Here is a 27,500-nt window from a genome sequence, read left to right on the forward strand (position 1 = left end):
TTAACTATTAGTTCAGGGATCTTTTGCCACAATGTCATGAGTTCTTAATATAGATACCATGGACCTCCAAAACTATAAAATAGTTTTTAAAGCATATATAAACTTTGAATGGGATGGGGGAAATTGCATATTTATTCTTACTGAAGTGTAACTGAAATTTAGCTTTTTTATTTATTTAAGACATTCTGAGAGGGGGTCCATAGGTTTCACCAATGGTCTAAGGGATCCATGACACAAAAAATTTAAGGGCCCCTATATTACAACATGTAGCCTCCCTCAGACCTGATGGAGACTTTATAGAAAATGAAAATAAAATATTTTGGTGCATCTTCCTTTGAATCATCATATATTCTGTTAGTAAGTATTTAACAATACATATAGTATAACAGCTTAGATGTTGAAATCACATGAATTATTCAAAACTGCACAGGATGCCATTTGGAAGAATTCTTGTATAATGATCTGACTACTATACTCAAAGCATATCATAATTGCACGACAATGTTTTCAAAACTCAATTGGCCATGTAGCAATTTTTAGGTTTGAAATATATTATTGGAAACTATAAATGCAGGTCTAAAGAATATGGGTTACTTAATGGATAAATAGGAATGAGCAAGAAAAATGCAGCAAAATAGAAGGAATGAAGCTTATTTACGTATCAAATATCATACACATAAATAATTTTTGATACATACACAATTTAATTCTTTACTAAAATTATCATTAACTAGAATTACCATTTTTATAGTGGAATGGAAGGGATGTTAGGTTTTAAAAGGACACACCAGCACAGAAGGGCTATTTCAGCTGCTATTAAGGTAGAAAGGTGCTAAGTTTCAGCTCTGTGCAGGATTATTGGTCTGTTATATGAGGAACAGCCCACATAAGATCAAAAGGCTCATTGTCAGGATGTGTTGACCAAGAGAAGATTGTGATACTGTTACTGTTGCTGTTGTTAATAGCCACTCTTGAAAGCTAAATGCTGAAGCTGCAAAATAGGGTTGCAACCTATATTATTAAAGTCAGTACTTGATGATAGAATTAAAGATTCTTAAAAATGAATCTGATTTAAAATTTAACTTTTTAGAAGAAAAAAATAATGAAAAAATAAGCATTTACTGAATGCATGACATAGACAAATCCCAGTGGGACAGCTTTTTCTTTCAGGGAGTACATATTTTAATAGAGAAAGCCAACACATAAAAGTTTGGTAGCAGTATGGTACAGCTAGAAATGCTTGTTGGTTTAGAGTGAAGTAAAAGGTCAGATAGGATTGTTTGGGAATCTGGAGGGCAGAGATAAAAGTGTCTAGTGGTCAAGATAGCAATTAATTCACTTTGGCTAGAGTAGAGGAAGTAGATGTGGCTAATATGAAAATATTTTCCTGTATTTTTATTGATAAAATTATATCAGTTTCTGCTCTTGACCTTGACAGTGCCAACAAAGATTTTGGTTCCTAGTACTTTCTTTTCTAGGTCTATCTACAGTAGTAGTGTAAGCTGAGGAAGTGGGAGTTGCAGCATCCATAGAGATTACTGTTGAGTTGTCTCTTGTAGTGTTGCTCCACTGGACAATAGTTCCTGATTTACACTAGAGATTATGCCTCTGGGTTGGGGGTACATTCATATTCATTTGGTTTTTAGGTGTAGGGTCCTATGTTACTACCTTTTGTGTGTGTGTGTGTGTGTGTGTGTGTGTGTGTGTGTGTGTGTGCGTGTGTGTGTGTGCAGATAGTAGTATTGGTCTTCTTCTTAGTGTCACTTCCTGTATATCCTCGTATAACAACTTTGTTTGACTAGGTTGGCTTACTTGACCATTGATCGAGGTTGGTTAGCTTTTGGTCTTGTAGAGGCAATGATGAAGGGACTACATCTTCACTTTAATGGTAATAATGCATATGTTACAGGTGCTTACATTTACTTATAGAACTCCAATTTAAATAGGGAATAACACAACTTCAGAAAGCCCTGGTATATAGGATGGTTACCATATGGCATAGAAAATGGTACCTGACAGTCTAGAGTTGAGTTCTAAGTCAATGCCTATTACCTTTATGACCCTTGGCAAGTAATTTAACCTCTCTGAGTATAGTTTCTTCTGAGCTTTAGTTTCCTTATCTGTAAAAGGAGGATAAGAATAATAGCTATCCCATAGCATTATTATGTATCTAATGAGAAAATTTTATTTAAAGTACTTTACAAACCTTGTTAGCTATTATTTTAATTACTGTTATTGTTAAAAAACTATTTTTCTCATCTTTACTTGTAAAATAAATGGATAATGAATAAACAGGTATTTGTACTGTCTGTATAGTGACAGATACTGTGTAGATGTTAGTGATACAAATGCCAAAGTTAGATTCTATAAGGACATTACATTCTTATAGAGATTCAATACATGTAGGGAAGGAGTAGCCTAGGAAGGGAGTTTTGTCTTAGCCAGGCACAATGATTGCTAGTGAAGTCACTGGGAAATTAAATGTTATGACTTTTCCAATAGAAGAAGTAATATTGATTTGAAAGCTTTTCCCCCCACTTTTTCTCAAGCTAGAGAAACAAAACATAAGTAGGAAGAGAAGAGGTAAGGAAGATGGAAAAACTCTTTGGCAGCTGTTAGTTTAGCCATGGATGGTTGAATGTGCTCAGAAGCATGGCTAGGTAAATTTGCATCTATTAATCCTTCATTAAGTACTATTTGGCCCCAGGTCAGACTTAAAAAGATGAGCACATTAACAACTAGGAGTTAGGGGATTGGATAAACTCTGGAAATCTGATCTAGATGGTAACTGCTCCAGATGGGAATAAAGAAGACAGTAAGAGAACAGATGGCAAGATGCCTGGGTAGCTCCTGGTTTTTTAATAGATGACTGGATGGGATGATACTTTCATCATCTACTTTACAGAACAATTGCAAGGAAACTTTACATAATACCAAAAATGCCACATAAATTTAAGTGACATTCATTATTATAACTAAAAGTGAGCATTTTTTAAGAAAAATTGTAAACTAGTAAAAGTATTATTAATCAAATTCACAATCTGCACAAATAGAAAATATCAGGTTGAAGGTTAATGGTAAGTCTATTGGATTTGATTGCTACAACAGACAGTTGGAAATCTATTTAGGGATCATACTTTCTATTCAAATAGCTGTTATTTACTGTAAATTGTCTTTTGCTATAGTTGACTTTGTAGTCATAGACTTTTAGTGTTTTGCTGCTATAATACAACCAGCTATTTTTTTGTAGTCTTCTCTAAAATTTCTTCATGAATGAATCTTCCATTTGGAAGGTCACCAATGTAAACTTCTCATTTCATCAATGTGTCTAAACAACTTTTGCAAATTTACTTCAAATTAATCCTAAAAATTATATCTTGGTTCAAACTGGAAATTATTCCCTTGCCTTATATCATCTTTTGCTGTGTATTCCTACAAGTCATCTGTTCTTGTAATGCATTATTTTCTCATCTTTAATTAACAAAATCCTTCTTTCTTCAAGGACCAGTTTCTATGCCATCTCCTCCACAAAGCCTTACCTTATCATCCCCATAAGAAATAAGTTCTACCTTCTCAAAATATACTAGAGATTTTTATCTTTATTTATGTCCCCTGGAGAGGAAACACAACTGGGGCACATGGCTGAGAGTGAGCCAGCAAGGGTGCCTTGCTGTGGGTTGAGCTTACTTGACCATGGAGGACTTTGATAAGGGCAAGAAAATCTTTGTGCAGGTGTGCCCAATGCCACACTGTCAAGAAGGAGGGCAAGAACAAGACCAACCTCAATCTGAGCTGGTTCTTTGGCTGCAAGACTGGTCAGTCTCCCAGATTCTCTTACACAGATACCAACAAAAACAAAGGTATCACCTGGGGAGAATATATGTTGATGGAATACTTGGAAAACCCCAAGAAGTATATCCCAGCAAAAAGATAATCTTCCCTGGCATTAAGAAGAAGGCAGAGAGGGACGACTTGATAGTACATGTTAATAAGGCCATGAATGAGTAATAGTTGCCTGCCACCTTATTTATTCTAAAAAGACATCACTGATGAGATTTCTTTCCTTTTTTCTTTTTTTACGTACCAAAATTACTCTACTTAAGTTGGTTTAATTAACCTGAGAATTTTGATCATGAATGGCTGTTTAAAAATTTTGTTCAGCAGTCCTAATAAAGGAATTATGTAGATTAGGTGGGCATCTGTTTAAATGAAAATGATTATGTTTTCTGTCACAACCAACTTATCACACTTTTCTTTTTAAAAGATTTTATTAGGCAACTTCTTTTATTAAGCGTAAAGTCCTCTGCCTCTGTCATGCAAAGTTTTTACTAAACAATGGGGAAAGCCTACTTAATTGTTTCATGTGACTTTTACCTGTAATATATTTGGCAAAGGAGGATTATCCTTTGGAAAAAGTGCCCCAGCATGTCCAAAGGCAAGGTCTACTGAATCAAAACAAGCCCAAGCATTTCCAACTTAAATTGCTTAATTTCCCATGTCTAAACATTCTGATTACAAATATTTGATTAAATACTGCCTTCATATTGTTGAAAGGCTTCAGATGTTATTGTCTAACAATCTTGAGTAAAGAACATCCCATCACACAATGAGTGACCTTTGGGAATGTGAAAAGGTATAGAGGAGTTCAGCTAGAAATAGGATTTTCTGCTAAACTGTTATGTACCTGTCTGAAGCTCAACTGCACCTTACAATTCAAACTTAAACCTATTGAACTTGATGTTTGCAGACATATTCTACAGTATATGAATACTAGTGTTAATACTCAACTGAAACTTTCAGCTGAAAATATGTACCATTAGGAAAATGGTGGAGAGAAGCCAGGAAGCTGCCTGAGCTTTCCCATGTTACCCTCAAAACAACATTAAATCAAGACTCTAAACAGATTCTGGAATTACAGAAGCTACAAAAAGTCAGATTCACAATCCTCCTACTTGAAATAATGTAGAAGAATTCAGAAAAGTCTGTCTCAAATTGGCAAAAGGGGAGGGCAGCTCAGCCAACTTACCAGCAGTTTGGCACAGCTGCAGCTCCACCCTGCTAAGAGTGGGACAGCTGAGAGTAGTAAAACTGAGAGCAGTAAGAAGCTTGCAACAGGGACCCCTGGGCACCAGGATGCAACTTCATCTTTATAAGTTTAAAAATAGTCTACAATATGAGTAAGAAACAAAAAAGGACCTTTACCATTTACAGCTTCTATGGTGAAGGGGAAGACTAAAACATGAACTCAGATAAGTTTGTCAAAACACCTACAACTGAAGACGCAAATGGGAAGATTATCTTATCTCAAGACCAAAAAGTCTTATTTGAAGAGCTCAAAAAGGCTTTTAAAAACCAAATGAGAGAGGCAGAAGAAAAAATGGAAAAGGAAATGAGATAAATGAGAGTTAATCAAGAAAAAGAAGCAGAAAAAGTGAATTAAGAAAACAATTCCTTAAAAAACCACAACTGGCTAAATAGGAGAAAAAAATGGCCAAATAGAAAAGGAGATGCAAAAGCTTACTGAGGAAAATAATGTCTTAAAAATTAAAATTGGGAGGCAGCTAGGTAGCGCAGTAGATAGAGCACCGGCCCTGGATTCAGGAGGACCCGAGTTCAAATCTGGCCTCAGACACCTGACACTTACTAGCTATGTGACTCTAGGTAAGTCACTTAATCCCAATTGCCTCACAAAAAAAAATTAAAATTGGGCAGATGGAAGCTAATGATCCCATGAAACACCTAGAATCTGTCAAGTAGAATCAAAAGACTGAAAAAATAAAAGAAAATGTGAAATACCTTATTGAAAAGACAACTGACCTGGAAAAAGATCCAGGAGAGATAATCTGAGAATTATTGGACTACCTTAAAGCCACAGTCAGAGAAATGTGTTCAGACACCATATTCCAGGAAATTATCAAGGAGAAGTGCCGTGATATTATAGAATCAGAGGATAAAATAATCACTGAAAGAATCCACCCATCACCTCCTGAAAGAGACCCCAAAAAGAAAACTCCAAGGAATATTGTAGCCAAATTCCAGAATTATCAGGTGAAGGAGAAAATACTACAAATAACCAGAAGGAAGCTGTTTAAATATCATGGAGCCACAGTCAGAATAGGACAGGACCTGGCAGCTTTAACATTAAAGGACCAGAAGTCTTGGAATATGATATTCTTGAATGCAAAGGAGCTCAGATTACAACGAATAATCATCTATCCAGGAAAACTGATCATTCTCTTTCAGGTGAAAAAGGGGATATTCAATGAAATAGGGGACTTCCAAGGTTTCCTGAAAAAAATTCCAGAACTGAAGAGAAAATTTGATCTCAAAATATAAGACTCAAGAGAAGTATGAAGAAGTAAACAAGGGGTGGGGGGGGGTGAAGGTTGTTCAATGAGGTTAAACTTTTTAAATCCATATAAGGGAGGATCATACTTTTAACTCTTCTGGTCTGAATCTCTATTAAGGTATTGTTATTAAATTGACTTTGATTTGATGATATAAAGAAACTTTGGGGCAGCTAGGTGGCTCAGTGGATAGAGCACTAGCCCTGGAGTCAGGAGTACCTGAGTTCAAATCCGGCCTCAGCCACTTAACACTTACTCACTGTGTGACCCTGGGAAAGTCACTTTACCCCAATTGCCTCGCTAAAAAAACAAAACAAAAAAACAAAAAAAAAAACACGAAACTTAAGGGGCAGAATAAAAGGAGATTAGAGGGAGGAGAGAAAGGGGGAGGTGGAAAGGACTTAATTTCATCATATGAAGAGACGCAAAAAGTACCCATTACAAAAGAGGAAAAGAAGGGAGCAACAAGCATTGTCTCAAACTTACTCTCATCAGATTTGGTCCAGGGGGGAAATAACATACATTCCCATTTGTATAAAGAAATTTAGCTTACTCTTTAAGGAAGCAAAAGGGGAAGAGGAAAAGGGTGGTATTTATAGAAAAGATGGCAGAAGCAGGCAGAGAAAGGGGAAAAAGGAAGGAGGGACTGATAAAAGGGAGGGCCAATTGAGGGAGGCAGTGGTCAGAAGCAAAATGCTGGTCAGGAGGATTAGGGCGAAAGAAGGGAAAAAGAGTACAAAGAAAGGGGAAAAGAGAATGGAGGGAAATAAACAGTTAATAATCTTAACTGTGAATGTGAATGGCATAAACTCTCCCATAAAAGGAAGCAAATATCATTGTGGATTAAAATACAGAATACTAAAATATGTTGTTTTACAAGAAACACATTTGAAGCATAGAGATACACAAAGAGTAAAGGTAAAAGGTATATTACGCTTCAGCTGAAGTAAAAAAAAAAAAAAGCAGGGGTAGCAATCCTTATCTCAGACAAAGCAATGTCAAAAAATAGATCTAAGTAAAAGACATAAGGAAGGAAATTACATCTTTCTAAAAGGTATGACAGATAATGAAGTAATATCAATACTAAACATGAATGCGCCAAAGTGATATAGCATCCAAATTCTTATAGAAGAAGTTAAATGAGCTACAAGAGTAAATAAACAGGAAAACTCTTCTAGTGGGGGGTTTAAACTTTCCTGTCTCAGAATTAGATAAATCTAGCCACAAAATAAATAAGAAAGAAGTTAAAGAGGTGAAGAGAATGTTAGAAAATTTAGGTATGATAGTTGTCAGGAAAAAATTGAATACAGAGAGAAAGGAATATACCTTTTTCTCAGCAGTACATGGCACATTTTCAAAAACTGACCATGTACTAGGGCACAAAAACCTCTTAGCCAAATGTAGAAAGGCAGAAATTGTAAATATATGCTTCTCAGATCATGATGCAATAAAAATTACATGTAATAAAGAGACATGGAAAGTTAGACTGAAAATTAATTGGGAACTAAATAATATCATCCTAAAGAATGAGTTGGTCAAACAACAAATCATAGAAACAATCAATAACTTCACTAAAGAGAATGAAAGTGAGACAACATACCAAAACCTACAGGATGCAGCCAAAGGAGTGCTTAGGGGAAATTTTATATCTCTAAATGCTTACATGAATAAAAAGAGAAATAAGAGATCAATGAATTGGGCACGCAAATAAAAAAAGCTAGAAAAAGAACACATTAAAAATCCCCAATTAATAAGTAAATTAAAAATCCTGAAAACCAAAGGAGAAATTAATGAATTTGAAAGCAAAAAAACATATGGAATTAATAAATCTAAGAGCTTGTTTTATGAAAAAAACAAAACAAACAACAAAATAGATAAACCTTTGGTTAGTTTGATTTAAAAAAAGAAAGAAGAAAACCAAATTACCACTATCAAAAATAAAAGGAGGGGCAGCTAGGTGGCACAGTGGATAGAGCAAAAGCAATTAATGAATTTCCTAGGAAAAAAATCTCCAGGGCCAGATGGGTTTACAAGTGAATTCTACCAAATGTTTAAAGAACAAGTAACTACCATACTATACAAATTATTTCAAAAATAGTTGAGGGGCAACTAGGTGGTTCAGTAGATAGAGCACCGGCCCTGGTGCTCTATTAAAAATAATTAATGAAACAAGTCACCTAACCCCAATTGCCTCACTAAAAAAATAGTTGAAGAAGGAGTTCTACCAAATTCCTTTTATGACAGAAATATGGTGTTGACACCTAAACAAGGCAGAGCCAAAACAGGGATAGAAAATTACAGACAAATTTACCTAATGAAAATCGATGCAAAAATCTTAAATAAAATATTAGCAAGGAGATTAAACAATTGATCAGCAGGATAATATACTATGACCAGGTGGGATTTATACCAGGAATGCAAGGTTGGTTCAACATCAGGAAAACTATCAACATAACCAACCACAATCAATAACAAAACTGACCAAAATGATATAATTATCTCAATAGATACAGAGAAAGCATTTGACAAAATACAACACTTATTCCTATTAAAAACACTTGAGAGCATAGGAATCGGTGGAGTTTTCCTTAAAATAATAAGCACTATCTACCTAAAACCATCAGCCAACAGTATATGTAATGGGGATAAGGTAGTGGCGTTCTCAATATGATTAGGGGTGAAACAGGGCTGTCCATTATCACCTCTTTTATTTAATATTGTACTAGAAATGTTAGCTATAGCAATAAGAGAAGAAAAAGGAATTAACCAAATTAGAATAGGCAAAGCAGAAACAAAACTTTCACTCTTTGTAGGTGATATGATGGTATACTTAGAGAATCCTAGAGAATCAACTGAAAAACTACTTGAAACAACTAACAACTTTAGTGAAGTTGCAGGATATAAAATAAATCCACATAAATCAACAGCATTTCTATACATGACCAACAAAGGTCAGCAAAAAGAATTAGAAAGATAAATTCCATTTAAAGTAATGGTAGACAATATAAAATACTTGGGAGTCTATCTGCCAAGACAAATCCAGGAACTCTATGAACACAATTACAAAATACTTTTCAGGGGCAGCTAGGTGGCACAGTGTATAGAGCAACGGCCCTGGATTCAAGAGGACCTGAGTTCAAATTTGGCCTCAGACACTTAACAGTTACTAGCTGTGTAAATCTGGGCAAGTCACTTATCCCCAATTTCCTCACCCAGAAAAAAAAAAAAGAAAAAAAAAGGTAAATAAAACACTTTTCACACAAATAAAATCAGATCTATATAACTGGAAAAGTATCGATTGCTCTTGGTAGGTCAAGCTAATATTAAAAAAAAATGACAATTCTAACTAAATGAATATACTTATTCAGTGTCATTCCAATCAGACTACCTAAAAATTATGTTATAGAGTTTTAAAAAATAATAAGAAAATTAATGTGGAAGAACAAAAAGTGAAGAATATCAAGGAAACTAATAAAAAAAAATCACAGGAAGATTGACTAGCCATAACAATTCTGAAGCTATACTATAAACTATCAAAACTATTTGGTACTGGCTAAGAAATAGAGTGGTGCACCAAGGGAATAGGTTAGGCACAGGAGACACAGTAGTAAATAACTATAGTAATCTACTAGTTGATAAACTGAAAGAACCCAGCTTCTGGGATAGGAACTCAGTATTTGACAAAAACTGCTGGGAAAACTGGAAGATAGTATGGAAGAAACTAGGCATAGACCAACATCTTACACCATATACAAAATAAGTTCAAAATGGGTACAAGATTTAGATATAAAAGGTGATATCATAGATAAATTAATAGAGGAAGCAGTAGTTTAGCTCTCAGATCTATGAAGATAAAAACAATTTATGTCCAAACAAGAGATAGAGAATATTATGTAATACAAGATGGATGACTTTGATTATATTAAATTAAAAGTTTTTGTAAAAGCAGAAGCAATGCAGCCAAAATTATAAGGGAGGTAGAAAGCTGAAAAACAATTTTTATAGCCAGTATTTCTTATAAAGGTCTCCTTTCTAAGATATATAAGTCAAATTTATAAGAATGTAAGTCATTCCCCAATTGAGAAATGGTCAAAGCATATGAACAGGCAGTTTTCTGATGAAGAAATGAAAGCTATCAATCTCTGTATGAAAAAATGTGCTAAATTACTCTTAATTAGAGAAATGCAAATTAAAACAACTCTGAGGTAACACCTCACAACTATCATATTGGCTATGACAAAAAAGGAAAATAATAAATGTTGGAGAAGCTGTGGAAAAATTGGGACACTATTTCATTGTTGGGGGAGCTGTGAAGTGATCCAACCATTCTGCAGAACAATTTAGAACTATTCTGAAAGGTTTATGGGACTGTTTTTATCCTTTGACCAAGTGGTACCACTGTTAGGTCTGTATCCCAAAGAGATCATAGAGAAGGGAAAAGGACCCACATGTACTAAAATATTTATAGTAACTCTCTTTGTGGTGGCAAAGAATTGGAAATTGAGGCAATGCCCATCAATTGGGTAATGGCTAACCAAGTTGTGATATATGAATGTAATGGAATACTGTTGTGGTGCAAGAAAAGATGAGCAAGTGGAGTTCAGAGAAACCTGGAAGGACTTACATGAACTGATGCTGACTGAAAGGAGCAGAACCAGGAGAACATTGTATACAGCAACATTGTGTGATGATTAATGGTGATGGGCTGGGCACTTCTCAGCAGTTCAGTGATCTAAAACAATTTCCAAGAACTCATGATAGAAAATGTTCTTAACATCCAAAAAAAGAACTGGGGATTATGAATGCCGATTGAACCATACTGTTTGTAATTTTGGACTATGTAATTTAAATTTCTATATGTGGGTTCTAATCTGTCCCCCTAGTTCTGGGGGGAAACTGACTAAAATCACTGGTTAAAAAGTTTAGGTTTTTTAAGGATTTATTGAAAGATAGTAAAAGAAGAGAAAGATTGAGAACAGATTTCCTATAACCTGGTGATCCTAAACTTCCTAAGCTCCTACTTCTGAAGTCAACTGTCAGCATGCCTTTCTCTCACAGCCAAAGAGGCCAAGCTCTCTTGAGAGCCTCCACTTCCTCCTTCCTGTTCCCCTCCCAGAAATGGGAGGTTCTTCAAGCTGATTGGTTCACTGGGCCCAAAGGTGGTCAAAGTATGTTTACAATCTAGTAAGTGCTCAACAGTTAGTTGCCTTATCTAGTTCAATCAGTTTAAATCTCCAGGGGGGTCCCTCAGTATCTGCTAAATCCATTATCTTAACACAGGACCAAGGTTTTTTCCCTTCTTTTATGAGGTTTTTCTCTTATACTCTCATTCTTCATTTACAATATGACTAATGCAGAAGTATGTTTAATGTGATTGTACATATATAAACTATATCAGATTGCTTTCTGTCTTGGGGAGGAGAGAGGGAAGGGAGGGAAGAAAAGGTGGGAAAAAATTTTGGAACTAAAAATCCTATGAAAACAAATGTTGAAAACTATCCTTACATGGAAAATAATAAAATACTTTTATTTTTTTTTAAAAAGAGCTTTAGATGTCAAGACTATAAAAAATAACAAAGACAGAAAATAGTCATGCCATGTAATGGTTTTAAATAAAGATTATGCCAGTTTAGATGCATAGGATATATTAGTTGAGGGCATGTCAGAGATTGAAGGTCAGGGAGAAAGTTCAAATGATAGTGTAACAATTCGAAGGTGATGGTGGAGGTCCTGGCCTAGGTGGTGACTATAATATTTGATTTTATAGGCGAGTATGAATAAAGACACAAAAGAACTTTCAAAGCTATACCAGACTTCAAACCCCATGTGTTCCTGGTTAGAGAGGACCACCCTTGAAAGACCATCCTACTGCTTCAAACTGGCAAGTGATTTGGAAACCAGCATGCTACCTAGCATGTTTTTACAAAATACATTGGGCTGCACAGGAGGAAGGTCATCAGGAGCTGGTGGGCTCATGTACCTATCACCAGTGTTCATAATAGTTGTTTCTCTTTTGTTCAAGATGTGCTTCAGCTAAGTCTACAGAGACAGGAAAATGACTGCAGGACAGGTGCCTGATCCACTGTTCAGGGAAGGGAGACAAGACTAAGAATCTCATGGGCCATTTTCTTCTAGTTGTAGGTTCCTCTGGTAATGAGAAGCTCATAGACAAGATCTCTACTCCTCCAGCACAAGAAGATGCAAACACAGAGCATGTCCAGAAGCTGAATAGCAGCAAATATCAATGCCACCCAAATGATATACATCATGATGTCCTGGAGCTACTTCACAACCAAGGCTTGACACCCTCAGAGTAGAGGTCTGTAGGGTAAGCCAGTCTCCCATTACACCTGGCAGAAGATGCTCTTCAGCAGCTAAGGGGCACAATCTGCTTTTTTGTTTCTTTGAACCAGTCTATTCTCCCAGTCTGAGTAATTGCTAATTCCAGAACAGTGTAGCTGCCTCTGTACATAATCAATAGCCCAACTGGTGGCATCTGGAGAGGTTCCATTATACACTTTCTGGATGAGGCAATCAACCTCACTTTCTACCTTTGTTCTGTAAACATATCCCCAAACCACAACAACCTCTGTGACAAAAACAAATGGCAGAATAATCACAAATGTGGCAAGCTCACAGCAGCTTTCTTGGATGGTACCACAGTTTCAAATTAGTCCAAAAATGAAAAGAAGGGTTCCTATGGCTATAATCACAACAGCAGGGATGAGTGTGTACATGTCTTCAAAGAAATGATCATAGTCATCATAAGTGATGAAGACAAGCTCCCACATAGCACAGGATGCCTGCTGCTGCCCAGAAGATGAAGTTGAGAAAGAACAGCATGATCTTGGAGAAAGTGATGCCTCACTGGCCCATGGCAGTAGCAGAGGTGACTCATTATCCAATGACTTTAGAGAAATCACAACCAAATGGCCCATGGCAGTAGCAGAGTTGATTCATTATCCAGTGACTTTAGAGAAATCACAACCAATGTTAAAGGCAAGAGGCAATTCTATCCTCGATTTTAAATTAATTTCTATTTTAAATGATGTTAGGATCGTAGATCTGAATTATAGTACAAAGAACATACTATCAGGACCTATTTTTCCTGTTATTCCCCCCAGTTCCCCCCCAACAAAAGATTCTATAGCATTTACAATTTTAATTCTATCTTAAAAGGGGAAAAAAACCTATAAATGTACCATTTTTCTTCTACAGTTGTTGTCTAATGCTTTTTATGCTACTTTCTCTGGCACTGGTACCACTCTAATGGATGGCTTAATCACCTCACATCTTGATTATTGCAATATCTTGTTGGTGGTTCTTCCTATCTTAAGTTTCTCCCAATGCTAATCTGTTATGGTGTTGGGACATATCAAAGAATTTGGAGTGAAACTGAAGGATGAACACACCTTGAAAAGTGAGATAAACCTATTAGGCACGACTGCTGCCTGAATATCATCAGGGGACAGAGATAACTATACACCCCCAAAGGGAACTTTCCATTATCAGGTGGTTACCCAATCTCATCACTACCTATACCATCTATAAAAGCTGTTGCCTTTCTCCTGTTCAAGAGAAGCCAAGGAATTCTCTCTTGGTCTCCTTTCTCTAGCACCTAAATAAAATATTATTTCATTTTAATTGGATCTGTATGCAAGAGGGTGTAATTATTTAAAGAGTAATACATAAGGACCCTCCCCAACATAAATTTCCCCTGTGACATAATCTATCCTTCATTCAGTTACTAAAGTGATTGTCTTTCAATTTCTATTTTACCTTCTGCTTCTGGAATATCAGGGAATTTTCTCTGACAATTTCTTGGAAGATGTTGTCTAGGCTCTATTTTTGATCATGGTTTTCAGGTAATCCAATAAGTTGCAAATTATCTTTCCAAGTCAGCTGTTTTTCCAAGGAGATATTTCACATTGCCCTCTATTTTTTCATTCATTTGGATTTGCTTTATTGTGTATTGATTTCTCATAAAGTCATTAGCTTCCATTTGCTCAATCCTATTTCTTAAGCAATTATTTTTTTTTCAGAGAGCTTTTGTATCTCCTTGTACATATGGTTTTCAAGCTATTTACTTTTTTATGGCTTTCTTACTTCACTCTCATTTCTCTTTCCATCTTTTTCCTCTACCTCTCTTACTTTATCTGTGAAGTCCTTTTTGAGCATGTCTATGGCCTGAGACGAATTCATATTATTCTTGAAGTCTTTGGATGTAGGAGCTTTGACTTTATTATCTTCTTCTAAGGGTGTACTTTGATTATCCTTGTCACCAGATTTTTTTCTATGGTCCACATTTTTTTTCTTTTTGTTCATTTTCCTAGCCTTTTTCTAGACTTTTAAATCTTTCTTAAAGTGGGGCTCAGCTTTTACGGCACACTGTCCCAAGCTTCAGGGGGTCAAAGTTTGTATAATTTGAGGAGAGGCATGTTCTGTACTTCCCTGGACTGTGCTCTGGTCTGTAAGTTACTTTATGCACCAATCACCTCCTGAAAGAGATACCGAAATGAAAATTTCCAGGAACATTAAAGCCAAATTCTAGAGCTCCCAGGTCAAGGAGAAAATATTGCAAGTAGTCAGAAAGAAACAATGCAAGTAGTGTGAAGCAACAGTCAGTATAACTCAAATTCTATCAGTTCCTAGATTAAAGAATTGGAGGGCATGGGATATTATATTCCAGAGTGCAATGGGACTGGAGTTACAACTGAGAATCACATACCCAGCAAAACTGTGTATAATCTTTCAGGGAAAAAAATGGGACATCAGTGAAAAAGAGGACTTTCAAGCATTCATGATGAAAAGATGTGAACTGTATAGAAAATTTGACTTTCAAATAAAAGACCCTAGAGAAACATAAAAAGGTATACAGGAAAAAGAAATTATGAGGGACTTTAAAAAGTTAAACTGTTTAAATACAAATAAAAAAAATAGAGGGCAATGTGAAATATCTCCATGGAAAAACAGCTCACCTGGAAAATAGGTCCAGGAGAGATAATTTGAAAATTATTAGTCTACCAGAAAACCATGATCAAGGAAAGTGCTTAGACATCATCTTCCAAGAAATTGTCAGAGAAAATTGCCCTGATATTTTAGAAGCAGAAGGTAAAATAAAAATTGAAAGAATCCACCAATTACCTCCAGAAAGATATCCCAAAAGGAAAACTCCTAGCAATTTTATAGCCAAATTACAGAGTTCTCAGGTCAAGGAGAAAATATCACAAGCTGCCAGAAAGAAAGAATTTAAGTACTGTGGAGGCCAAAGCAGGATAGCACAAGACCTAGCAGCTTCTACATTAAAGGACCGGAGGGCATGTAATATGATATTCCAGAAGGGAAAGGTATTGGGATTATAACCAAGAATCAGATATCCAGCAAAACTGAGCATAAATTTCCAGAGGAAAAAATGGGACTTCAAAGAAAAAGAGGGCCTTCAGGTATTCATGATGAAAAGACCTGAACTGAATGGCAAATTTGACTTTCAAATACAAGACCCTAGAGAACCATAAAAATTGAAGTTGGCGATCATACCTGGGTCATGTCGTGGGTGGCTGTCTTGTGTTTAATGCTAGGTTTTGGTTGGGATCCACCTGGGTCCAGGGTGGATGCTTTGTCCACTGTGTCACCTATCTGCCCCATGATGACATTTTTAGAGTAAAACTGAGGGGTGAGGGGAATGCACTGGGTGAGAGGGAAGGGCAGAATTAGCATGAGATGAAATCCCACAAGAAAGAAACAGGAAAGGGTTTATGGAGTGGGAGAAGAGATGGGGGAGGAACAGGGCAGTAAATGAATTTTACAGTCATCAGAACAGGCTTAAAGACCTCAATCTCATCAAAGTAGCCTCAAGGAGGTATTAACACACACACCCAATTGGGTGGAGTAATCTATTTAATCTGGTCAGTAAATGAGCCTAACACTCAGCAGAATTGGCTCAAAGACCTCAATCTCATCAGAATTAGCTCAAGGAGGGAATAAGATACACACTCAATTGGGTGGAGCAATCTATCTAGCCCTGATGAAAAATAGGAGGGGAAGGGGACAAAGAGAGAGGAGCAAAAGAAGAGAGGGCAGGTTGGGGGAGGGGACAGACAGAAGCAAATGCTTTTGAAGAGGGATAGGGTGAAAGAAGATACATAATAGAGTAAATACCATGGGGAAGGGGATAGGATGGAGGGAAACAGTTAACAATAGTAATCATGAAAAAGAGAAAAAGGGGGTGGGGATTGTACAAAAAATACTTATAGTAACTCTTTGTGGTGGCTAAGAATTGGGAATCAAGGGAATGTCCATCAATTGAGGAATGACTGAAGAAGCTGTGGTATATGATTGTAGTGGAATGGTAATGTGGTATAGGAAATGACAAACAGGATGATCCCAGGAAAACCTGGAAAGACTCATATAAACTGATGTATAGTGAAATGAGCAGAACTGGGAGGGCATTATGCATAGTGATAGCAGTATTATTTTATGAGCAGTTATGAATAAGTTAACTACTCTCAGAAATACAATAATCCAAGACAATCCCAAGGGACTAATGATGAAACATACTATCCGCCCCCATAGAAAGAAGTGAAAAAAAGAGCTCTTGTGGATTGTACATATATAACTTATATCAAATTGGTTGATGTCTTCTGGAGTGGGAAGGAAAGGGAGGGAGGGAGAAAAATTTGTAACTCTAAATCTTATGTAAATGAATGTTGAAAACTATCCTTACATGTAACCAGAAAAAATAAAATAAATGTTTGTTGCACTGAAAAAAAAGTTAAACTGTTTAAATTTCTACATGGTAAGATGATATTTCTAACTGTTAAAACTTTCTCGGTATTAGGGCAGTTGAATAGGATATATTTAGACAGAGGAAACAAGTGTGAATTGAATATGAAGGGATGATATCTGTAAAACATTTATTTTTTATCTTTTTTTTTGATGGGGCAGTCAGGGTTGGGTGGCTTGCCCATGGTTGCAAACCTGGTGGATGTCTAATGTCTGAGGCCATATTTAGGCTGGGGTATGCCTGCATCTGGGGCTGGTACTTTGTTCACTGTGTCACCTAGCTATCTCATTATGACATCTTTAAAATAAAGTTAAGGGGTGAGAGGAATGCACTGGGAGAAAGGGAAAGGGAGAGATGGAATGTGGTAAAGTATCTCACATAAAAGAAACAAGAAAGAGCTTATGGTGTGGAGGGGAAAATGGTGGAGGAGCAGGGGAGTAAGTGAGCCTTACTCTTATCAGAATAGCTTCAGAGAGGGAATAATATTCAGACTCAAATGGGTTTATTAATATATATTTTCCTGCTGGAAAGTGGGAGGGGAAGAGGAAATGGGGACAAGGGTGAAGGAAGGGAGGGCAGATTTGGGGAGGGAGCAGTCAGAAGCAAAACACTTTGGAGGAGAGATAAAGTGAAAGAAGATAGAAAATAGAGTGAATATGAAGGGGACAAAATAGGATGGAGGATAAAATAGTTAACAATAATAACTGTGGAAAAAACAATTAAAAGCAAATTTGTCTGATAAGCCTCAGTTCTAAACCACATAGAGAACTGAATCAAATTTGTTGAAAAGAAAGCCATTTCCCAATTGATAGATGATCAAAAGACATGAAGTTTCCAGATGAAATAATCAAAGCAACATAAAACCAAATGAACAAAATCACTATTGATTGGAGAGATTCAGGTCAAAACCATTCTAGGACAGCAAAATTAAATGACAAATTTTGTGGGGAATATAGGGAAAAAGAGATATTAATATACTCTTGTTAAAGTTGTAAACTGATTCAAATGGTCTGTATAGCAACTTGTGAGATTTAAAATTGGATATTAGATCATAAATCTCCCCTACTTAACCTTTCCCTTAATTTATCTCCCAGACTAGTAAATGGAAGAAGCTTTTGGTTTTCTAGATAGAACTTTTATTGTTATGGTAGTCACAAGGTGATGTTGATTAGAAGGATAGGAAAGTAGAAACACAATACAAATCGTCTTAAGTCTAAGCTTAGTCTATATTCCTTATAAAAACTCACCAAAACCGAAGGCCACCTTTGGAGAGAGAGAGACCGTCTGTGCAGCGCAGTCAGGAGACCAACAGAGCAGGAAAAAGCTCTCACTTCCGTTCTCTCCTTGTCTTTTAAGCTCGCACCCCGGAAGTCGAGTGTGTAGCAGGCAGTCTGACGTGCGCAGCAGGTGGACTGGCATGCATAGCTCATGCCGTTGGTCTCCTCCCAAAAAGGGTGGTCCTTAAGAAAAACTGCATCTTTCAGTTATCCTAACCGACTGTTACAAAACTTTCATATTTTTTTACCACAAACTTGAAACTATGCCCAAAGCACTACATAACCTTGCATAGTCTTTGACTTAACAATTCCACTACAAAGATTGTACACTAAGAGATTTTTTAAAAAATGATTTTGAAATTGGGGTGATGCCCATCAATTGGGGAATGGCTGAACAAATTGTGTGTGAAAAGTGATGAGCAGGATGCTATCAGAAGGATTTATGAAAAATGCAATGTGCCTACAGAGAAAGAACTGATGGTATCTGAAAACAGTTTGAAGTATAATCTTTTTTGTTCTTATGTGGAAATATTTTTCAGGACTGCACATGCATAACATATTGAGTTGTTTGAGTTCTTAAGGAGGTGTGGGTAGGGAGGGTAGAAGAGAATTTGGAACACAGTTTTAAAAATTTGATGTGAAAATGTGTTTTTACATGTAACTTGGGGAAAATTCTAAATAAGTAAAAATGTATAATAAAGTGATTTTCCTAAAATGCAGGTCCAATCATGTCACCCCCCTCATCTCAATAAACTTTAGTTATTTCCTATTATCTCCAGGAGCAAATTCAAAATGCTCTATTTGGCATTCAAAACCTTCCATAATCCAGCCTTTCCTACCATTCTAGTCTTCTTATACCTTATTTTCTGACACATACTCTTCAATCCAGTGTCACTGACCTGATTACTCCAAGCACAAGACCATCCATTTTTTGGCTGCAGAAATTTTTTCTATCTGTCCACCATGCCTGCAATGTTCTCCCTCATCTCTCTGACTACTCAACTCTATGGCTTCCTTTAGATCCCAACTAATATGCCACCTTCTAGAGTAAGCCTTTCCCAACTCCACTTAATTCCAATGTTTTCTCTCTGATAATTATTTCCTATTTATCATGTATATATCTATCTACCTATCTATCTGTTTGCATATTGTCTCCTCCATGAAACTGCAAGCTCCTTGAAGGAAGGGATAGTTTTTTTCTTCTTTTTGTATCTTCACACTTAGCAGTGTGCTTGGCATATAATAGGTGTTTAAAATGTTGATTGATTGGTTTTCACTGAAATAAAAATACTGAAGTGACCATATGTAAACAGAAATGCCATCAAGAGTTATAAATTTTAGTTAATAAAGACCTTATAGAAAAGATGAGTGATAATACCCATTTGTAAAATTCCCTTGACCGGATCATTTCCTCTTCAAGGCTCAGGTTTTGTTAACAAAGTTCATACTTTGTCAGAGGTCTTTGTTTAAGCATTGATACCATCCCTTTATTGATATGTTATCTCTTTCTGTCCTGAGTTTCACATTAATTATGCTTGAGTCTTGAATAGTCATTTGCTTGAGCTATACACATCTTTGTACTACGTAGTTAAAAAGGAGAACAGAAACAAAAACATAGAAAGAACAAGAGCTGAGGTTGACTAAGGGAAACAGGTAAAGTCTCTGATACCTAAAACTCTGCATGCAACATGTTATTTTAAGAGTTTACTTCACTATTCATTGGTTCTTGTAAAAATTGACATGATTCTCCCAATTCCTCAAAATCATATATTTTTCTTTTAGTGAGGCAATTAGGGTTAAGTGACTTGCCCAGGGTCACACAGCTAGTAAGTGTTAAGTGTCTGAGGCCAGATTTGAACTCAGGTACTCCTGACTCCAGGGCCAGTGCTCTATCCACTGCACCATCTAGCTACCCCAAAATCTTAAGTTTTACTGAAAAATATCATTATGATAATATACCATATATAGTCTTTCCAAACATTTTCCAAATAATCGATACCCATTTTGTTTTTATTTGGTAGCTAGGTGATACAGTGAAAAGAGAATTGATTTTGAATCAAGAAGACCTAAGGTTGAATAATACCTTAGACAATTACTAGCTGTGTAATGATGGGCAAATCCCTTAAGCTTTCTCAATTTCAGTTTCCTCATCTGTACATTGGAAACAATGGTAGCATCTATTTCACAGAATTGTGATGAGGGTTCAATGAGATAACATAAAGTACTTTTCAAGCAATTAAGTGATATAAACATGCTAGCTAATATGCTATTAGTCAAGTCAGCAAGCATTTAGTCTATGCTTGCTATGTGCCAGCTGCTACACTAAGCACTGGTGATACAAAGAAATAAAAAAAAAAACATTGATGTATTGAAGGAACACACAATCTAATGAGAAAGATAACATGTATATATCTAGGTCTATATGAGACATATACAAAGTATGTTCAAGCTAATCAATCAGAACAGAAGGAATTCATTTTTGAGGGGATTGGGAGAGGTTTCCTAAAGAAGGTGAGATTTGGGCTGAATCTTCAAGAAAGCAAGGGAGACTAAAATTCAGTGTTGAGGAGGGAGAGCATTCCAACACTGAGAGACCATTCCTAGCATTGGGACAACTGGTACAAGGCTAGGAGGCAGCAAATAATAGTACGCACTTACTCTCTACAAACAGACCAGGGTATGTGGAGGGGAATCAACTCAAATAAGACTAAAAAGGTAAAGAGGGACCAAGTTTTTTTCTTTTTTCCTTTTTTTTTTTTTTGTGGGGCAGTGGGGTTTAAGTGACTTGCCCAGGGTCACACAGCTAGTATGTGTCAAGTGTCTGAGGCCAGATTTGAACTCAGGTACTACTGAATCCAGGGGTGGTGCTTTATCCACAGTGCCACCTAGCTGCCCCCCCAAAGGGGCCAAGTTTTGAATTCTGTTAAATGCTTAAGAGAGGAATTCAGTTTTGATCCTGCAGATAGTAGAGAAGCACTGGAAGTTATTGAAGTAAAAGGATTACACGGGCTAATATGAATTTTAGGAAAATCATTGTTTTTGCTGTCACAAAGAATCTTACAACAAATGCTTTGACATTTATCATACCTTTACTTGTAAACCTTTGATTTCAATGAGTTTATGTGCTCAAATGTTGGGTAGTAGCATTAAACACCACAACAATGGACTAGTGAGCTGCTCTTTATTGTTGTTGTTGTTTTTTTTTTTCCCCTGAAAAACAGTTAGGGTTTTTTCCTCTCTCAAAATCATTGTCAAATTTTGTCACATTTTGGAACTTTTAAAATGTTTATTTGATACTTGTGGGGAAATAGTTGCTCCTAGATTATCTTTTATTCCATCATATTATCAAAATTCTGACTTCCAAGGTCCTCCATAATGTAGTCCCAGTATACCTCTGGGGATTATTTTATTTTATTCTTCCATAATAAATGCTCCCTTTTAGTCAACAACAACTCCCTACCTATTAATGATTGAACCAGTATAACTTTTGAGCTTTTCTTTCTTGTGTCCTCTTAATTCTATTTCTCCCACTGAAATTCTCCCTACCTAGCCAAATCCTAGCCTTCCTTGGAAACTATTATACTCTCTTCTCCTCCATTGTGCCTTATGAAACTGCTCTAGCTGAAGATGATCTCTAAGTACACTAATTCATATTACTATTTTTTTCCATTCCAGTGATGTGATGCCTCATGCCATCTATTGTGTCTTTGAATATATTATTACTTGAATTTTTAATTTCCATTTTAACTTGTCATGCCTCTATGTAATTTCTACAACTGAATTTTAACTCCTGGAGTAGAAACTATCTTTGATACTTTTTATTTTCATGGCTTTGAGTTTATTTCCTTCCACATAGGTAGAACTCAGCAAAATTGAACTTGCTTGGTTTATATTGTGTATATTCCTCATCAATATATGTATACATATATTCATATATCTCTATGCATATATTATAGTCAATTTGTTTTAAAATATTTTTTCTTGGATAAAACATTCTTTCTAGGATGTTGAAAGTATTCCCTTTATTTTATTTATTTTTAACACTTTCAGGTACTGGATTATTTTAGATTCCCTTTTGGATTATTTTTAATCATTTTCCCCTAGCACATTTAACTCTGTGAAGTGTCCTCAGTTTTATCTTTCAAGGACAGGAATGTATTATTCTGAGAATTGTGGAGATCAGTATACAAAATCTGTTTTCCTTTGCATGCTTCAAAAAAACCACAATAATCCTTTAATATAATTCTGGTATTTGCTCTTTGAGCCTAGCCATTTCCCAACAAAGGTACATTAAAAACCACATATTTTCATGTTCTAAGCTAAAACACCTGTGTGAATGTTTTATTCTCTTAACGGTCTTTTGCTGAACAGTGACCAAATATGCCCTTTTGTGATGAGGTCTCAAAGCATAAAGTAAATTTTTAAACAATAGGATTGTGTACTAATTCATTATAATTCTGAACAGCCCTTTCAAAAGTTCATCGTGTTTTGTTAATGTTTTAACTAGATGTGCCATTTAGGAGTCTTTAGGGTTAGTGTTCTGTTAACATCTTCTGGTTTGAGTGGACAGGAATGCAGCAGAGGGAAACATTTTTTTTTTTAATGCACTACTAAATTGGCTGAGTCTCAGGCATTTGAAGAGGAAACTTTTTTACTTAATTGGATGCAAGCAGGATGGTGTGGATTACATATTTTGTAACTGAAAAGCTATCTGTTGATTACATGTGTTTTTGCACAATTACCTCATGTAGTCAATATACCTACTAACAAGCATACCTATTAAATATTACAATATGTAGTAATATGACAGATTAATTTTTGAATTGTTTTATTATAAAATTCCTCTTAAATATATCATTTTATATCAAATTCAAACCATTTAAATTGAAGAATATATGAAACTCAACTATAATATTAACCATATATTGGTATAAAATATCCACATTTTCCTACATAAGTATAACTACATTTACTCACATTGTAATATATTTAATAATGAAGCATTTTTAAAGTTATTAGCTATTTAAGCAACCTTGTTTTTGCCTTTATTAAGCATGATATTTTGCATTCATTTGGGAGCAAGAGAATCTAACATGTTGAACTTTAAATTAATAACTACTAACATATCCAAACATAAATATATTAAAATAAAGTAATTTCTCAAACCCAAGAGAGTTAATAATATTTTAAGATGAAATAGAGTTCAAAATAAATACTCTATGAAGCAATTTAAACTCAGGTATATGTCAAGGAAGGTGTGTATCAAAATATTTTCTGGTATTAGGACTAAATTCTTTTTTTAAAAAAAGAAATATATACATGAAAATAAAAATAAAGTAGCTTTCAGTAGTTTTGAAAGTTGTTATAGGTTTCTTGCCTCAGAAAGATAAAGTACTAATAACAAACCTTGAATTTTTCAATTATATGTAGTCCTTCATTTTCTCACCTCTTGAATAAGTGGTCAAATATCTGGTATAAATGTAACAAATTTCATGCTGTACAAAGCACCTAACATGCTGCCTTGTAGAAGCTGACAACCCAATATTTCCTAAATATTCTTAAATTCAGGAATCCTCTGATTATTTCAAGTAAATTATAAATATGCATGTATGTAGGTATGTATGTCTGTGCATGTAAATATATATATATATATATATATATATATATATATATATATATATATATATATATATATATATATACTTTGTGATTAGATATAGGGATACAGATAGAGAGATGAGAAAGATAGAGATATGATATATAGATATAAATATCACAAAGCTTTTTGATACTCTATTAGAGTATATCAAACAGAACATTTAAAACATAAAGGAAATTCCTTTAGATGTTAAAACCCTCCATATATCCCTGTTTGTGCATAATATTATGCTTCTTTCATTAAGCCCCAGAATAATATACAACATTCTAAATGTACCTCAAAAATCTCTCAAAATAATTTAACCTAATTATAAAAGATGGGGAAACAAAATGCATTAAATGGATTCTTAAGGTTTCCTTAACTATATTAAATGGTGACATGTATGTGTGTATATGTATATGTATATGCATGCATATGCATATGCATGTGTGTATATGTATGCACATTATAGATAATATATACACATATACACATTGTATATAATATATACACATTATATATGGGTGTCTGTATTTGTCTATGTACACATACAGACACCTACACATACACACACACACACACACACACACACACATATATATGTGTGTATATAATGTTTTAGATAGAAATGTCATATGGAAAATAAACTGGGTCTAGAATTTTATAGAAAAAAAATGAAACCTGGGTTGATTTTGCAATATAGCACAGTTCATTTAATGACCTAATTCTTTTCAATAAAACTAAATCCTATCTTTTTACCACAAATAATCTTAAATGAATGCTGCAGGGATTTGAGTCAGGGAATATGACAATCTCTGCTGAATTAAAATTGATAGTTGCTTAAAATACAATGTAGATGAGAATGAATATGAATATGAGTAGGTTGTTAGACATTATCAAGAATTACACAAGAGAAATATAGAAAAAATATCACAAGAAAAAAATGTCCAAAAATGAAGGTGGGATTGTCAGGGAGGTAAAGTGAAGGATAACCAAGACACAGCCTAAATGTAAAGAGAGCTAAAGGAAGGCCTTTAGCCAATTAGGCCAACCCCCTGAATAGAATTAATGGGAGACAATGGAAACACATCACACTGGATGAGGAGTAGATGAGTTGAGAATTATATCACTGAATGAGTAATATAATGAATGTCCTTATAGTTTCTTTGAAACATCAAAATCAATATTTTGAATGATTTGTGATGATATTCATCTAGAGTAGCCTTTCCATTAACTAACAATATATTGCTGTTATTTTTCCTTCATATTTGAAAAGGACCAATCACATCATGTTGGCATCAAGGTTCAGTGTGTTCAACTGTGGTTGATCAGTCCAATACAAGCTTGAAAGCCTCTACCACAGGTTGGGCAAAAATAGTTTGTTAGAACATTTGGGTTGGGAAAGTCTCTAGATTTACATATCTCATGTTTCCTTTGACCTACTGCAATTCTGCTTTGCACATAGAGCACAGACTCATTTTTGAGGTGGGCATGCCATGCTGAGTAGTCCTGTGCAAATGTCTCTTTTGTTTCAGAATTGATACTGTAAATCTTTATAGAGAACTAGAAAGTGTTCTTGTACAAGTTCTTTGTAAAATGTTATTTTGTTAATTTTTCATATCTTACTGTGACCCCATTGGGATTTTCATGGAAAAACTACTAGAGTAGTTTGTCATTAGTTTCTCCAGTAAATTTTACAGAAGATGAATTGAGGTAAACAGGCTTAAATGATTTGCCCAGGGTCACATAGCTAGTAAGTGTCTGAGGCTAAATTTGAACTCCTGATTTCAGGGCTGTCACTCTATTTACTGAGCCATTTATCTGCCCTTTCTGAAAAATATAGTCTTTTTAGGTAAAAAAACATGGCATTTGAGTAACCTGGCCAGCTCATTGAAATTGTGTGATCTACAATAAAGTTTGAATGTTTTGCAGTATGAATCAAGAAAGGACCTAATGTTCAGTTTCCTTATCATGTCAGGTAATCTTCAGTATCTTCCAAAAACAATTTAGAAGGAGGAGGCTTACTTTTCTGGCATGGCAACAGAACCCACAAAATGACAGGGTGAGATCATTTTCCAGCCAAAGATGGCTTAGGAAGTTGGCAGGAAAGGTCTGTTGTGCCAGGGTAGAAATGGAGCCTGTGGCTGTACCAACACAAATCTAGCCCCAGACAACACCAGTGAAAGAGACCTCCAGAGCTTCTGAATCTGCTGCAACTGGGGCTACTTCTGAAACTCAGCTCATGGTTTGGAGAGAGGGTTGAGTAGCTGGGCAGGGGGAGATTACAAGGGTTGCTGCTGGCACTGAGGGGGAACTTGGTTGTCTTGCCTGTTCTAGTAACCAGGAAGCAGTCTTGAGTGACTGGCCCAGGTAGGGGTTGGGCACAGGCATGTCCAAAAGTAGCAACCATAGTGAGACAGAATTCTATTTCCAGGTTAAAGAACAAGCAAGCCTGGGGCTGTTTACAGACAAGAGCACAGTCCAGGGGAGTAAAGAAGGTGCTTCACCTTAAATTGCACCACCTGTGATATGCTGAAGATTGGGACAGTGCAGTTTACCACTTGTAGGAGTTAAAAGGAAAGGACATATGCAAGCAAAAAAAAGGACAGACAGAAAAAATGCAGACTATTGAAAATTTATTTGGTGACAAGGAAGATCAAAATGTACCCTCACAAGATAACAGAGTCAAAGCTCCTACATCCAAAGCTTCCAAGAAAAATATGAATTGGTCTCTGGCTATAGAAGTGTTCAAAAAGGACTTTGAAGAAAAAGTAAGAGAGGTAAAGGAAAAATGGAAAGAGAAACAACAATGATGCAGGCAAGTCATGAAAAAAGTCAAAAGCTTGAAAAGCCAAATGGAAAAGCTCTCTGAAGAAAATAATTGCTTAAGAATTAGGATTGAACAAATGGAAGCTAATGACTTTATGAGAAATTAAGACACAATAAAGCAAATCCAAACGAATGAAAAATAGAGGGCAATGTGAAATATCTCCATGGCAAAACAGCTCACTTGGAAAATAGGTCCAGGAGAGATCATTTGAAAATTATCGGTCTACCTGAAAACCATGATCAAGGAAAGATCTTAGACATCATCTTCCAAAAAATTGTCAGGGAAAATTGCCCTGATATTCTAGAAGCAGAAGGTAAAATAAAAAATGAAAGAATCTACCAATAACCTCCTGAAAGAGATCCCAAAATGAAAACTCCTAGCAATATCATAGCCAAATTCCAGAGATCCCAGGTGAAGAAGAAAATATTGCAAGCAGTCAGAAAGAAACATTTCAAGTACTGTGCAGCCACAGTCAAGATAACACAAAATCTATCAGCTTCCACATTAAAGGATTGGAGACCATTGAATGTGATACTTTGTAGGACATAGAAAATGGGATTACAACCAAAAGTTACCTACTCAGCAAAACATCTTTCAGGGGGAAAATGGGACTTCAATGAAAAAG

General features: G+C 35.5%; 1 protein-coding gene and 1 pseudogene across 1 annotated transcript; one reads left to right on the plus strand and one right to left on the minus strand.

Moving 5' to 3' along the window:
• The first annotated feature begins 3,693 nt into the window (after nt 1–3,693).
• Nucleotides 3,694–4,008, plus strand: LOC122747026 (cytochrome c-like). The gene has a single exon (XM_043993237.1). The coding sequence runs from the start codon at nt 3,694–3,696 to the stop codon at nt 4,006–4,008; it is 315 nt and encodes a 104-aa protein (XP_043849172.1).
• An 8,470-nt stretch (nt 4,009–12,478) lies between these two features.
• LOC122747032 lies at nt 12,479–13,223 on the minus strand (annotated as a pseudogene).
• Between the last annotated feature and the right edge of the window lie 14,277 nt (nt 13,224–27,500).

Source organism: Dromiciops gliroides, chromosome 1 (assembly GCF_019393635.1).
Source record: "Dromiciops gliroides isolate mDroGli1 chromosome 1, mDroGli1.pri, whole genome shotgun sequence".
Classification (NCBI taxonomy): Eukaryota; Metazoa; Chordata; class Mammalia; order Microbiotheria; family Microbiotheriidae; genus Dromiciops; species Dromiciops gliroides.